Source organism: Ascidiella aspersa, chromosome 1 (genome assembly GCF_963924565.1).
Source record: "Ascidiella aspersa chromosome 1, kaAscAspe10.2, whole genome shotgun sequence".
Taxonomy (NCBI): Eukaryota; Metazoa; Chordata; class Ascidiacea; order Phlebobranchia; family Ascidiidae; genus Ascidiella; species Ascidiella aspersa.
In genome coordinates, this window is record NC_139447.1 from 38,315,244 (window position 1) to 38,327,479 (window position 12,236).

General features: G+C 34.9%; 2 protein-coding genes across 2 annotated transcripts; both read right to left on the minus strand.

Moving 5' to 3' along the window:
- Positions 1-343: 343 nt before the first annotated feature.
- On the minus strand, positions 344-2,540 carry LOC146170399 (NACHT, LRR and PYD domains-containing protein 3-like). The gene is made up of 4 exons (XM_083388689.1): positions 2,484-2,540; positions 1,995-2,159; positions 1,282-1,383; positions 344-1,215 (listed from the first exon to the last, which is right to left on the minus strand). Exon 4 carries the CDS (start codon positions 1,148-1,150, stop codon positions 344-346), a length of 807 nt encoding a protein of 268 aa, XP_083244815.1. The 5' UTR covers positions 1,151-1,215; positions 1,282-1,383; positions 1,995-2,159; positions 2,484-2,540.
- A 2,624-nt stretch (positions 2,541-5,164) lies between these two features.
- On the minus strand, positions 5,165-9,435 carry LOC146170400 (uncharacterized). The gene is made up of 5 exons (XM_083388690.1): positions 9,367-9,435; positions 8,804-8,846; positions 8,542-8,721; positions 5,876-5,949; positions 5,165-5,194 (listed from the first exon to the last, which is right to left on the minus strand). Exons 1-5 carry the CDS (start codon positions 9,400-9,402, stop codon positions 5,165-5,167), a joined length of 363 nt encoding a protein of 120 aa, XP_083244816.1. The 5' UTR covers positions 9,403-9,435.
- Positions 9,436-12,236: the final 2,801 nt, after the last annotated feature.

Sequence of the window (12,236 nt, forward strand, 5' to 3'; positions counted from 1 at the left end):
GCGTTTAAAAATTACCGCGATCGCTTATGAATTTTAGGATCGGTTATCGACGATAAAAGCGTATGGCCTCAACTATCACCGAGTCATGTGTGGCATCGTTGGAAAGGTATTATCAAGCGCTATGCGATTTTGTTGGTCTCTAGTTGCGTAAATTATTTTTTATTAAAAATTGTTGCGAATATTAATTTTGAATATTAATATTTTTTTTAATTTTTAATTTTTTAATTTTTATTTTGTAAATATAGATCATTCTTATTGTTGTGGTAAAATTTTTTTTCTAAAAAAATGAGGCTAAATATGTTTTTTTTGCCTTTGAAATTTCTTCGTTTAGCTAGTGTGTTGGCTAGCTTTTGGTTAATGTGACCTGTTCTGCCATTTCACAGATTTGTTCACAAATATTTTTTTGTGAAGCAGCTGAAATACCTCGAAGGTTAAAAACTGATGTTGTTTGAATCATTTTAGTCATATTGTGAAATTGACCAGGCCTACAAGTGAAAACTTTTATGGATTTTTTCCAAACTTTAGCTTTAAACAGCCTCTTTAGATGAACATCAGCTGTTGCTATTTCATCTGATGGTAATGGTTCATCTGTGAAGAAAGCATCAGTATTTGCTTCATCCAAACCATCACATACAAATACAACATTTTCACCATCCCCAATTTCTTCCATTAAAGACTTTTCTGTAGTTTGCTCATGTCGAAATGTGATGTCTGTTCCATTTAAACACATTTGTAGAAGTGTAGTTTTGGTTTCAAAGTTGATTTCCCGACAAAACACAAAGAAAATGTACTTGCATTTTGGAAAAAGCTTTTGCTGTAGAATCATTTCCACTATCATGCGAGTAAGAGTGGTCTTGCCAATACCAGCTTGTCCGATAAACACAATGTTGTTGGCATTTCGGTTGATGTAGTCCTGTCTGGCTTCTTTCGAGGCATGTTGTCTTGCATCGGACTCTGCTTGTTTAAAAGCCTGCTCTATCGCTTCAATGATGCCAAGGCTTTCTGATTCAACTGATAAAAGTTGCTGGAAATCTTCTCGTTTGCTGTAATGTCCTTCTTTATTGAGTTGTTCGATAGATTTTGGTTCATTTTTAGTCAATGCAACTGGCACCAGCTGAATTGGCTGGTCCCGATCAAGTTTTATAGGCATATTTCTTATTCCTGATATTAATTTCACATGTTTGCGCAATTTCTTTTTTTGTTTTGCTCGCCAAACTATAAATAAATATTAAGCATAACAACATTTGATTAGAAAATTTATGTAAAATCCACTTAACTTACTTTTGTCTGGAATAAATTGCAAAGCTCTAGTTAATAAAGAAGGTCCTGGTTGGTCGGCCAAACTTTGACGAACATTTGCATCTGGTTGTTCGTTATTTGTATCTGAAAAAAGGCGTTTTCTGATTTAACACAATTAAAAAAATAGCTTGACTTCTTTACAGAAACAAGAAAAGTGAGAAAAAACACTTAATATTAGCTGATCTGACATTACTGCTATGGAAAAAATCATGCCTTGCTATTCCAGGATAGTAGGTTTTTAATTTAAAATAAACTAACCTAGAATAGTGAAAATCGAATAGGTGTGGGTAATTCTATCGTCAGTGGTTCAGTTTAAATACCAACATGATCAGATTCTTATTGTTTGGTATAAAGTCAATATATTTAAAAAGACAAACCTCACTAAATTATACGCATATGTACTTTTTTCAGATAATAATTGATTTATTTTTTCTCAAATTTTGTTGCAAAATTGGAAATTTACTGAAGTAAAGTTGCAATGATAAAAGAAATAAAAATAAATTATTTCTTTCACACAAATATTTTCTATAAGCATTTACATTTATTTTTCTTTATTATGCAGTAACTAGTTTTATTTTTATACTTTTGTGATGATGTTTTTGGAATGCATTGTTAAAGATGTATATTTTAACAGTTCTACTTTCTGTTTGCACTTTAACATTTGATTAATGTTTTGTTTTTTTAATTTTACTTACCGTTTGTAGACTTGGGTTGGTCTGAGTCAGCTGATTTGCTTTGTGTATTCTCTTGGTAATAATGGTAATGATTCTCAATATTTTGCTGTTCTATGTTGGTCACATGTTTAATAATACGATTCCCAATATTGGAATGTTTAACAACGCTGCCTTGTAGTGAAATACCTGAATGGTAGTTATAGTTAAAAACTTGTGTGAATAAATCTCATTAGTCACAAGCAGTTAAACAATAACTGTTGTAAAACAATAGCTGTTGTTAAACAAAGTAATGCTTCACTATAAACTTAAGTTACAATCACATTGTCACATGCTTTTCATAAAAAGATCTAAAATTTTAAAATAATTTGACTGCATTGCAAGTCTTACCACGATGTTTACTCAAATAAACTTTGACACTTTTATAACGTTTGTTAAACAGAGTGCCATTTAAACTACAATAAAATAAAAAATAAATATTATTTTCGATTACTATTTTACCACACGACTTACCAACAGTTGCCTGTTTTTTTATTTCAGTGTTTTCAGTCTTTCCAATCTGCTGGGCAGTTTCTTAGTAAAACATTAAAAAAAAGTTTGAATCATATTCTCAGTTAGGTCAAACAGTAATGATAAATTGTAACTCAGCACTGGCCAGGCTAATAAGCCACATGTTTTAAACCAAATATAGTTGGAAGCAATGCTACTTTGTGTTGCAGTTAAATAGCTACAAAACACTGTGGAAAGTATGGCAAGTGCACCCGCAAGATGTTTTCAACCTTTTAAAAGTGCACCCCGAAAAAATCTGAACTGCACCCCAAATATGTAAAACACTTGTACGGAACACGCTTACAGTGCAATGTATGCAATACAGAATGCATCGGAAAATCATAAAGTGCACCCGAGGTGCACTTTTTTGACATTTGTTGCTCCCGGTCACCCGTATTTTTTCGGCTGTGCACCCGCGAGATCTTGTCGAGATCTGCCATACTTTCCAGCAGTTGCCACAAAGAATGCTTCATCATCAGTAAAAAGCAATTTTTGATATTACATGTATACAATGTAGGGATGTTCAGATTTAATTTTTTTTTTGAAAATTGATGTCTTCTGCTTGATCAATTGGACAACATTTAGGGGGCTCCGCACAACATTTAGGGGGCCCCGCACAACATTTAGGGGGCTCCACACAACATTTAGGGGGCTCCGCACAACATTTAGGGGGCTTCGCACAACATTTAGGGGGCCCCGCACAACATTTAGGGGGCTCCACACAACATTTAGGGGGCTCCACACAACATTTAGGGGGCCCCGCACAACATTTAGGGGGCTCCGCACAACATTTAGGGGGCCCCGCACAACATTTAGGGGGCTCCGCACAACATTTAGGGGGCTCCGAACAACATTTAGGGGCTCCGCACAACATTTAGGGGGCTCCGCACAACATTTAGGGGGCTCCGCACAACATTTAGGGGGCTCCGCACAACATTTAGGGGGCTCCGCACAACATTTAGGGGGCCCCTCTCAACATTTAGGGGGCTCCACACAACATTTAGGGGGCTCCGCACAACATTTAGGGGCTCCGCACAACATTTAGGGGGCCCGCACAACATTTAGGGGCTCCGCAGACGTCCCAAAGTTACCACACTAAAATCTGGGACTTCCCCTAACACGATACTGTTCCTTTTTCTTTAAAAACACAGAAACCTTGTAATTTTTATATTAAACAATGGCAAGAAAGCATCACTAATCTATTTTCCAGTTTTATGTAACTTGGAATGTATTCTAGAAGCCCCTAAAACCATACTTTACCCGATTTTTAGAGCTGTCATGTTAAGGGAAGTGCCAGATTTTAGCAATTTCAGTATGGTAACTTTGGGGCGTCTGCTGAGCCCCTAAATGTTGTGCGGAGCCCCCTAAATGGTGTGCGGAGCCCCCTAAATGCTGTGTGGAGCCCCCTAAATGTTGTGCGGAGCCCCCTAAATGTTGTGCAGTTGTTTTGAAAACTTATGAAACTCATTTTTATGTGACACATAATGGGAAATCAAGCAGGAAGCATAAATTTTCGAAAAAAAGTTAAATCTGAAAATCCTTAATACATTGGATACACATGTGCACCAACAAATATAAATCAAGGTTTTATGCGATTATTTACTAAATAAGTAAACCAGGGAATACACGCACCTTCTGCTCTTGGTGTGATTTGCTTGTCTTTGGATTCCACATTTTGATATTTTGAGACTAAAAAAAACATGGTCACTACTAATAACATGAGGTGTATTTTGCTCACAAACAATGAACTGTAGATACGCAGGTATAAAATAGATGTTGCAGATGTGTGTCCTTATTTTGCACAAAGGAATAAACAACAGAGAGGCTATCAAATAGCAGACAGGGATTATTTAAAGCTAAAAATCCCGGTTTTATCTTTGCCGCATTGCAACACAGCATATTCACCTGTTTGATTTGTGCTTGTAGTGGTTGTAGATGGCTCAGACCTTGCATCTGAAAAATTAACAATAATAAGCATTTTGACGATCATTTAGATTGGGAGGAAAAGCCGTGCAAAAGATAATAAACAAGCTAAAAAGTATTGTACACAAAAAGTGCATTCAAACCATTCCTTACTTTGCGCTTGCTGGAAGGTTATGTGATGGTCTGCAATCAACCCAGCTAAATATATTTCATTTTTATTAGTGACAGAATGTTGAAAAGGGGATATATTTAACTAATAAATAATGTCTAGAACAATTGGTAAGCAAATAGATGGCTATAATCAGTGTTGCTCTAGCTATACACAATTTGGGTTGTCGTTCGACTTGGTTGGGTTGCCGATGGGAATATTTTTTTTATATCTAAGGATTTTTATTTGATTTATTGAAGTTCTGAGTAAGTAAATTATCCATACTTTTTAAAATTGAGTAAGAAATATGAAGGTTATGGCTCACATCAATTAAATTTGAACTTATTTATGTTAATGTCTGTGTTTTGTTTGCTTACAAAAATCAATATGTTTAGAATTTGTGTCGCCATTTATAAAGGTTGAGAAACACTTCTTTAAATCCATGTTTCATAATTAAAAATAAACCTAATAATATTTTTTAAGTGCAAATACCAGTTTGTTTACGGGTAGGACAAAACTACAAAGACTAAAAGTATAAAAGCTATAAAACGATAAATTATCTTGTTACCTTTTTTCAATCCTCTTCTAGCTCTTGAACTGTGATCTGCAGAACAACATTTGATTAAACTATACTTTGTATTTAATACTAACAAGCTGAGTTGATTTCTCTGATGTACTGATTTCTAAATATCTCTATTACTTATAACTAGCATGATTTCTTTAAAAAGTTTAAATTTGTTAAAATTACTTTAGGTTAAAATTAAATTTTGGTAATTTTTTGCTTTTTTCAACTTGAATTACTACCAACCCTGTTAGCTAAACAATTTTCTAAAATAACCAACGTCGCTATTCTTTGGTATTTTATAGTTATTAGTTTTTTGATATTCCAAAAATATCAACTTTATACAACAATACGTGGTTTAAATCAAGTTTTTCCTAATAGGTCAAAATGTTTTTAAAACAATTTTTTAGATAAAAAAACAAGGACAAATTTGCATTGCAATATTCGTTTATTTCTAAAGGAAAACTATATAGATATGTTATTTTCAAATCAACTTATAGGCAAAGATATAAGATGGAGATTACTGATACCGATATATTGGTAAGAAAGGAATATCAGCCGATAAATAAGTTTATCTTAAAATGAACAGTTAAAACAAATTGGTTGGCTTAAAAACTAGTGTATATAAAATCCACTTGGTAGATTTCAATATTATCATGAAGTGAAGAGCTTAATACACTTTTAATTTAGGTTTTTTAGTGGAATTAATACAGCAGTACTCACCGAGGTTCCGGGTGTTTCCGATTCTTCCGCGTCTTGCGATTGGTCGCTTCCATCGCTGTTATTCTTGCCACTTCCTGCAAAAATTTTTACAAAGCCTTTACTGTTGGGATAAAATACTGTACTACATTACTCCTTGGTGCACATGTGTTGGACCCGCCGAGACATTTCAGGGTTTGGTTTTCATAGGCGTACATAAAAAGTTTCCGAACCCTGAAATAGGTCAAGCTCATAGGCTGATATACGATTATGACGTTCAATATGATTATAAAACATCAATTCAAATCATGTGCTTTTAATCTATCGCAACCAACATAAAACAAATTTTCATTCGGTTATTTAAGTATAATGAATCGATGAGGCTTATGTTATAAAAAATTAAAACAATTAAACAAAATCTGAGTATGTCACAAAAAAATTGGAAGTCACTTTACTTAAAAGGTCTTAAAGTATTTTACGACTTTGTCGTATAACTTAAGCACCATTATAATTGAGAATTGCTTTAAAATAAATGTGTAATAAGTAGGTTTGGCAAGCACTCTATTTGAACAGTCGTACTCATATTGGAGGAAAATGTTGTAAATTTTATCAGGCTTGATTTGTGATATGAGTTCTTTTTTATAACTTTTTTAAAGAATTCAAATATGAAATGGTTGGGTCTACCTGATGCAAACACAATCATGTTCTGTGGTAATAACAAAGTGTTTGGAATAGCAAAGTAGATTTATTTTGTTTAGTTTCATCTTTTTTTAGCCTCCCAGTCTGTTTTTTTGGTTGCACCACACAGTATAACTCATTGGCTTTGTTTTACTGTGACATCACAATGGTATACGATGAATCGTGTTTGTCATAAAAGAAAACACTAGTTGGTGTATACCCTGATTGCATTCAACTACCTTCCCGCCAGAGATGTTTGGCATGATATGCTTGCCCAAAATCACGCCAGTGACGTCATTTGGCGTTATAAACCGTCTTACATTGGCGTAGTAGAATTTCAACAGCAGAAAAAATTTGATGTAAATCTTTGGCGGCCACAAATTATGGAATGCAGTCAGGGTGTATACCACAATCTCAGGCTACTTAGAAATTTCTAAGAATCAAATCCTTTGTCTCCAGTGAATGCTAATTCAGATATTGGTGATGACTGCGAAAATTCAGATAGTGACAAAAGTTGTGATGAGTAAAAAATACTTTTTCTTAATACATTTACAGTTTGTTAAATTTCGTTAATAAACTTGTTGGCTAAACTTGGTGGTTGTAGTAGTGGTAAAAATTTCTACAGCAACTGCTATAGTATTGCTTGTAAGATGGGCATGGTTTTGCAAAGATTCTTATTAATGTTTAAAAAAATAGTTGTTTTTGATAATGCAAAGCCAAAAAGGTCGAGTAGATCGACATCATCTTGATTAGGACATTTCGATACAAGCTTGTATCATCTTCAGTTAATGTTCAACATTAACCAAGCTACATTACAGATCCGTGCATAGTGTACCCTAGTTGTTTGTTTTACAAACCATTGTACTTAAGTTAAAACCTTCATATATTTTATTTAAATTTAAAATCAAAGTTATTTTTAACTTGAATTGATTTTTTAATAGTGTGTATATTATTTAACCTATTTGACCAGTCAAATGCCCAGCTTAGTAATGAGTAATATGGTGTCCACTGACAATCAGCACTTAGACCAGTGGCTTCCAACCTGGGTACAGTTTCTAACACTCAAGGGCGCCTTGAGATATTTTAAAATCTTTTGTGTACTAAAGAAGCTTTCTTAATATTCCTAAAATGTTCTCTATTAAAGAGCGCATTTGCAATTTATTATGACTCAATTCCAACAGACTTAACTCATTGTGTGATAATAATATTCAGAAGTGCTGATGGTTCCCAGTTAGCGTTTTGTTTGTGATACTGATAAACGACGTATTTTTTTACTACAGGCGCAGGTGCCCAACATTTTGCACAAAAGCCGAGAATTAGTGTGCAATTTATTAAACAGAAAAGTTCTCAAATACGCTCTGCAGAAGACCTTTTTTTTCGGTCAACAATTTTTTTAGTCTGCTAATATGCACGCGCGTCGATTCTCCCAATGTGACATGATAGATCATCTAATCACTGTTGGCTTGCCATTAAACAAAGCATCTTGTCTAACTTGTAAATTTTATAAAACTTGTTCCTAAATGATTTTCGTTGGTAGTTTGTGTGGCAGGCTTAACCAAGTGTAGCACAATTTAACAACCCAATGGTCAAGGCAATTATTGCGCTTCTTACGATTTTAGCACGACTCAATTGTCACTTTTAAACACGTCAAAGATTTTTCTTATGTTGATAACTTTGAATAAAATGAGATTTTGCCCTCGCGCCTTTTCTGTTTATAATGACATAAATTCAGGCTGGTCATTTAGTCCATCCATGGAAGACACAACACACAACATTGCTTTATTTTACGTAGCCCGGACAAAATATTTTGGGAACTCTTTTGTTTACACGTAGCTCAAATAAAGTGATTAAAGCATTTTTGGTGCAAACAAAATGCTAAATTTGGGCCGAAAATGCTTGTCACATATAATATAATAATTTTTCAGTTTGATGACATTACAATTTTTTTTTAATTTTCTTTAAATAAATTTTAGAAAATCGATTAAAATAGTTAAGTTGTTGCCAAAACTAACCTTTTTTTTCTCTGTTTTCCTTCTTTGCTCTGGCAGCCTTGGCCACTTTCTTGGAACTTGTTCTTGGGCGATTGCTTGGTGGGGAACCCCCCTTTTTCTTGCTCCTTGCATCCGGATGTTGACTTGTGGAGGGATCATCATCGGAGCCACAGGAGGAAATATCTTCACCAGGGCTTGATCCTAAACAGAAGTACAAGAGTTTAAATCAATAATTAAATGAAACCAAACAACTAACATTACTTAAACACCAAATATAAATTACCTTGGTTGGAAGTCCCTGCTCTTGATTGTCCAGAAGATTCATGCTGAAACATAAATTAAAATCAAGATTATAAAGAGCTATGCACACCTTGATATTTCAAACAGGGAGTCAAACTAAACCCAAACAGGAACTTTATAAACCAGTTTCAAGCCACTTTTTCCTTGAAGCTTAACAGAACCTGAATAGTTTTTTGTAAGATTGCAAAGAGCAGAACTAATTGCTCTGAACCTAAATCGGACCTAAACCGAATTCCTAAAAATCCCTGAACCCGAACCGGTAGAGTCAAACGGTTCGACTGCCTGGTGATTTTAAATGAAAAACAATCAATGTATATATCAAAGTTTTGTTTGCATTGTTGCATTATGTAATCAATTATTTTGTACTAAAATTGACAGTTGAACTTGTATGACAATATATTATAACCCAGAAGAAAAACTATCATTTTGCCACAAGAAATAAGTAAGTACCAACGAACAACTTGCTTAAGGTTTGACCAATGTCTGTAAGAAACATTCATTTCCTGCAAAACACTTGAAATTGGAAATAACAGAAAGCAGACTTACCTCAAAATTGATGTTTCTGGTTTGTTCGTCAGACATTTCACAGTTTAAACAATTTGGTAAAATATTAACATGTTTATGATGTTTACAAACCTAATGTAGCAATTTAAAAACAACCATTCTCATATAACATGTGTTAATCTATTTAAAATATTCACATATTATAAACATTAGAAAGATATAATACATTTACAAAAGGTTTAACATTATTAATAAAATGTAGGTGTCAACAGTCGCCTTTATTAATTGTTATTACTCGCATTGCTTAACTTGGCGTCTTTATGCACGTGACGGTTGTCCATACCAACACAGAATATTAATTGCAAATTAACAATTCGCCACTGAAAAGAAACACGAAAATACAAAATACATTCACAAAAGGTTTAATATCGATTTACAATTACGAAACTAATTGTCAAAATTATAATTTTAGGGAAGAAATTAATATGGGAGAGTAAATATATTAATAATATTCCATGACACCCTGTATTGATTCGGTGACACCTTGTCACTGCTTTGGTGAAAAAGTTACGACCCCTCCTCCAATGCCACGTGAACAAAACAAAAAGCTGCTAATATTTCGGGAAGTTTTTAAATTCGAGAACCACAATCTCGCTTAGCTGCGCCTCTTGACCAAATATGTAGCGTCGGAAACTTTACGGTGGCTTGGCGAGCCAAGAAGCATAACGTTAGCGCCACAGCCAACAATCACGAGGAATTTGGAATCCAATTCAGCTCTCTGTCGCCTCTAACGAACAACTGCGGCTTTGCTTTTTGAGGCTGACAACTTGGCGAGCTCTTTAGCATAACGTTAGCGCTGTCTGGAACATCAAGTCATTAACCATAAGTCATTGCAGCACTGTATAGATAGCATTGTCGGTTCAACCATTAGGCTTCTAAGTCTATCCTTAGGCCCTGGAAAAATTCGGCCCTCAATTTTTTTAAGGTAAATGTTTTGTATAGCTGATAGTGATACAGACCCAGTGTAAGGACAGTTTTTGCTTAAAAACGAATACTGGTTACATTTAATACTTGTGTTCGGCTTGGAAAATTAGGCCCGTATCTATTAAACAGCCTTAGGCCTAAATCCCTGATAGATAGACGCAATTGACATCGGATCTGGCAACCGTACTTTAAAAAACGATCAAATATCGTAATAACAACAGACTTTAGGACAAGCAGGATTGCTAACGACGTATTTGTAAAGCAGCTTGAAAGGTAATGTCAATATAACTTATGACGATACAAGTGGGTATCGAAAGGTCTTTTTTAAGATGCTGTCCAATTACTCAACGTGTTTTGCTTTCACGTTCATTTTCAATTTAAATTATTAAGGCTGGTTCACACTAGCCGCGTTAACGTCTGGCGTACATCGCCCAGTTCACATATAACGCGTCGCCAGCGTTAACGGCAAATTTCCTCGATTCTAACCGAAAGCGTCAAAGTAAAATATTACTTTTCCGCTACCGAAAGCAGGTTTTTACTTTCAAGATATTTCGCGGTTTAGTGTTTTCTCGTGTTTCCGTAAACAGCAAAGTTGAGAAAAGCTCGAACGTCATCAGTTGGTCGCGAACCGACCACATTCTGCGAACCATGCCATACAAAACCACATCCGTGCTGGGATCACAAGGCATTGGTTCCCTGCAAAGGATATATGGGGGACGTAGAAGGACATGTTGTTGACTGATAAAAATAACACAAAATACCGCATTTTCGTAAAAAAGGGCCCTTTGCGGTCGCATTTCGCCAAAAAATGTATGTTTTTATTATAAACCAGCGATGGCAAACCTTTTCATCGCGCGGACCACAAACGCGACCTTCATCCTTACAAATGCACAAGTGGGTCATATATTTAATTATCCACTTACTTTACGCGAAACTCTGCTGTAGCGTCGTTTTAAGTGTTATTGTCTGGGTTGGTAATTTTTGTATGATTTCGAAACTCGGATTCCACGAATAGTAAGAAGCTAAATAGCTTAGAATTTTTTTATGGGATTACAGAAGCTCAGCAAAAGCTTTTCGGAATGGTTTATTGGTTTAACCAGGGTTTTTAGAATTTTTTGTCTGTTTTTTTTTTGTCTCTGATTTTCCCATGATCGACAACCTTTACATTTTACAGCGATAAACAAAATATTTTAGTTGTCTGCTGTTCTGCACGCATTAGTGCAGTTAATGTCTGCCTAATCGGCACCCCTAAAACACTTGCACGACCCACAGATGGGCAGCCCTGATTTAAACATTATAATCCTATTTAACGAAGAACTGTTTATTTACATTTATGCTTTCATGAAAATGATTGATAACTTTTCTGTATTTCTAAAGAGACAAGCGGTTCATTAAGATTACCAAAATCACTTCGGACAACGGACGGGTGTGGCGGATTTTAAACGAGCCCAAAGTCGACGTGAAAAATAAGCCCTACCCAAAATGTGTAAGTTTAGCTTCTAGCAGCAAGCTTCACAACTTAAATTAAATATTACACTTTCAAGTTTAACCGCACTAGCCAAATAATATTCACTATATCGGCGGACAGTATGTTATAAAAGAAAATATTCCCTAAGATTGAAACAAAAACGTGCGAACCGCGACAAAATTTGCTAATAAAAATACAATTTAAAAGTGGTTATGGCCGCATGGAGTTTTATTTAAATCATGATAAGAAAAAATAGCCTGGATTTATTTGCGAGCAAGACTGTAACAACAGACTGTAATTTAGCTCTCTGTCGCCTCTAGCGAACAACGTCGGCTTGCTTCACAGAGGCTGACAACTTGGCGAGCTCATAAGCATAACGTTAGCGGTGTTCTGGAACATTAAGACTTGTGTGATAATGTTGAAATCTGAAAACTTGTCAGGCTTATAACGTTAAGTTTTT

What these genes read in the sequence shown, in the direction of transcription:
- LOC146170399 (XM_083388689.1), bottom strand. Translation starts at nt 1,150, where the DNA reads ATGCCTATAAAACTTGATCGGGACCAGCCAATTCAGCTGGTGCCAGTT.
- LOC146170400 (XM_083388690.1), bottom strand. Translation starts at nt 9,402, where the DNA reads ATGTCTGACGAACAAACCAGAAACATCAATTTTGAG. An exon ending in GGAAAACAGAGAAAAAAAAG is followed by an intron (nt 5,950 to 8,541) that starts GTTAGTTTTGGC and finishes AAATTTTTGCAG; the next exon opens with GAAGTGGCAAGAATAACAGC. An exon ending in CGGAAACACCCGGAACCTCG is followed by an intron (nt 5,195 to 5,875) that starts GTGAGTACTGCT and finishes GTTGTTCTGCAG; the next exon opens with ATCACAGTTCAAGAGCTAGA.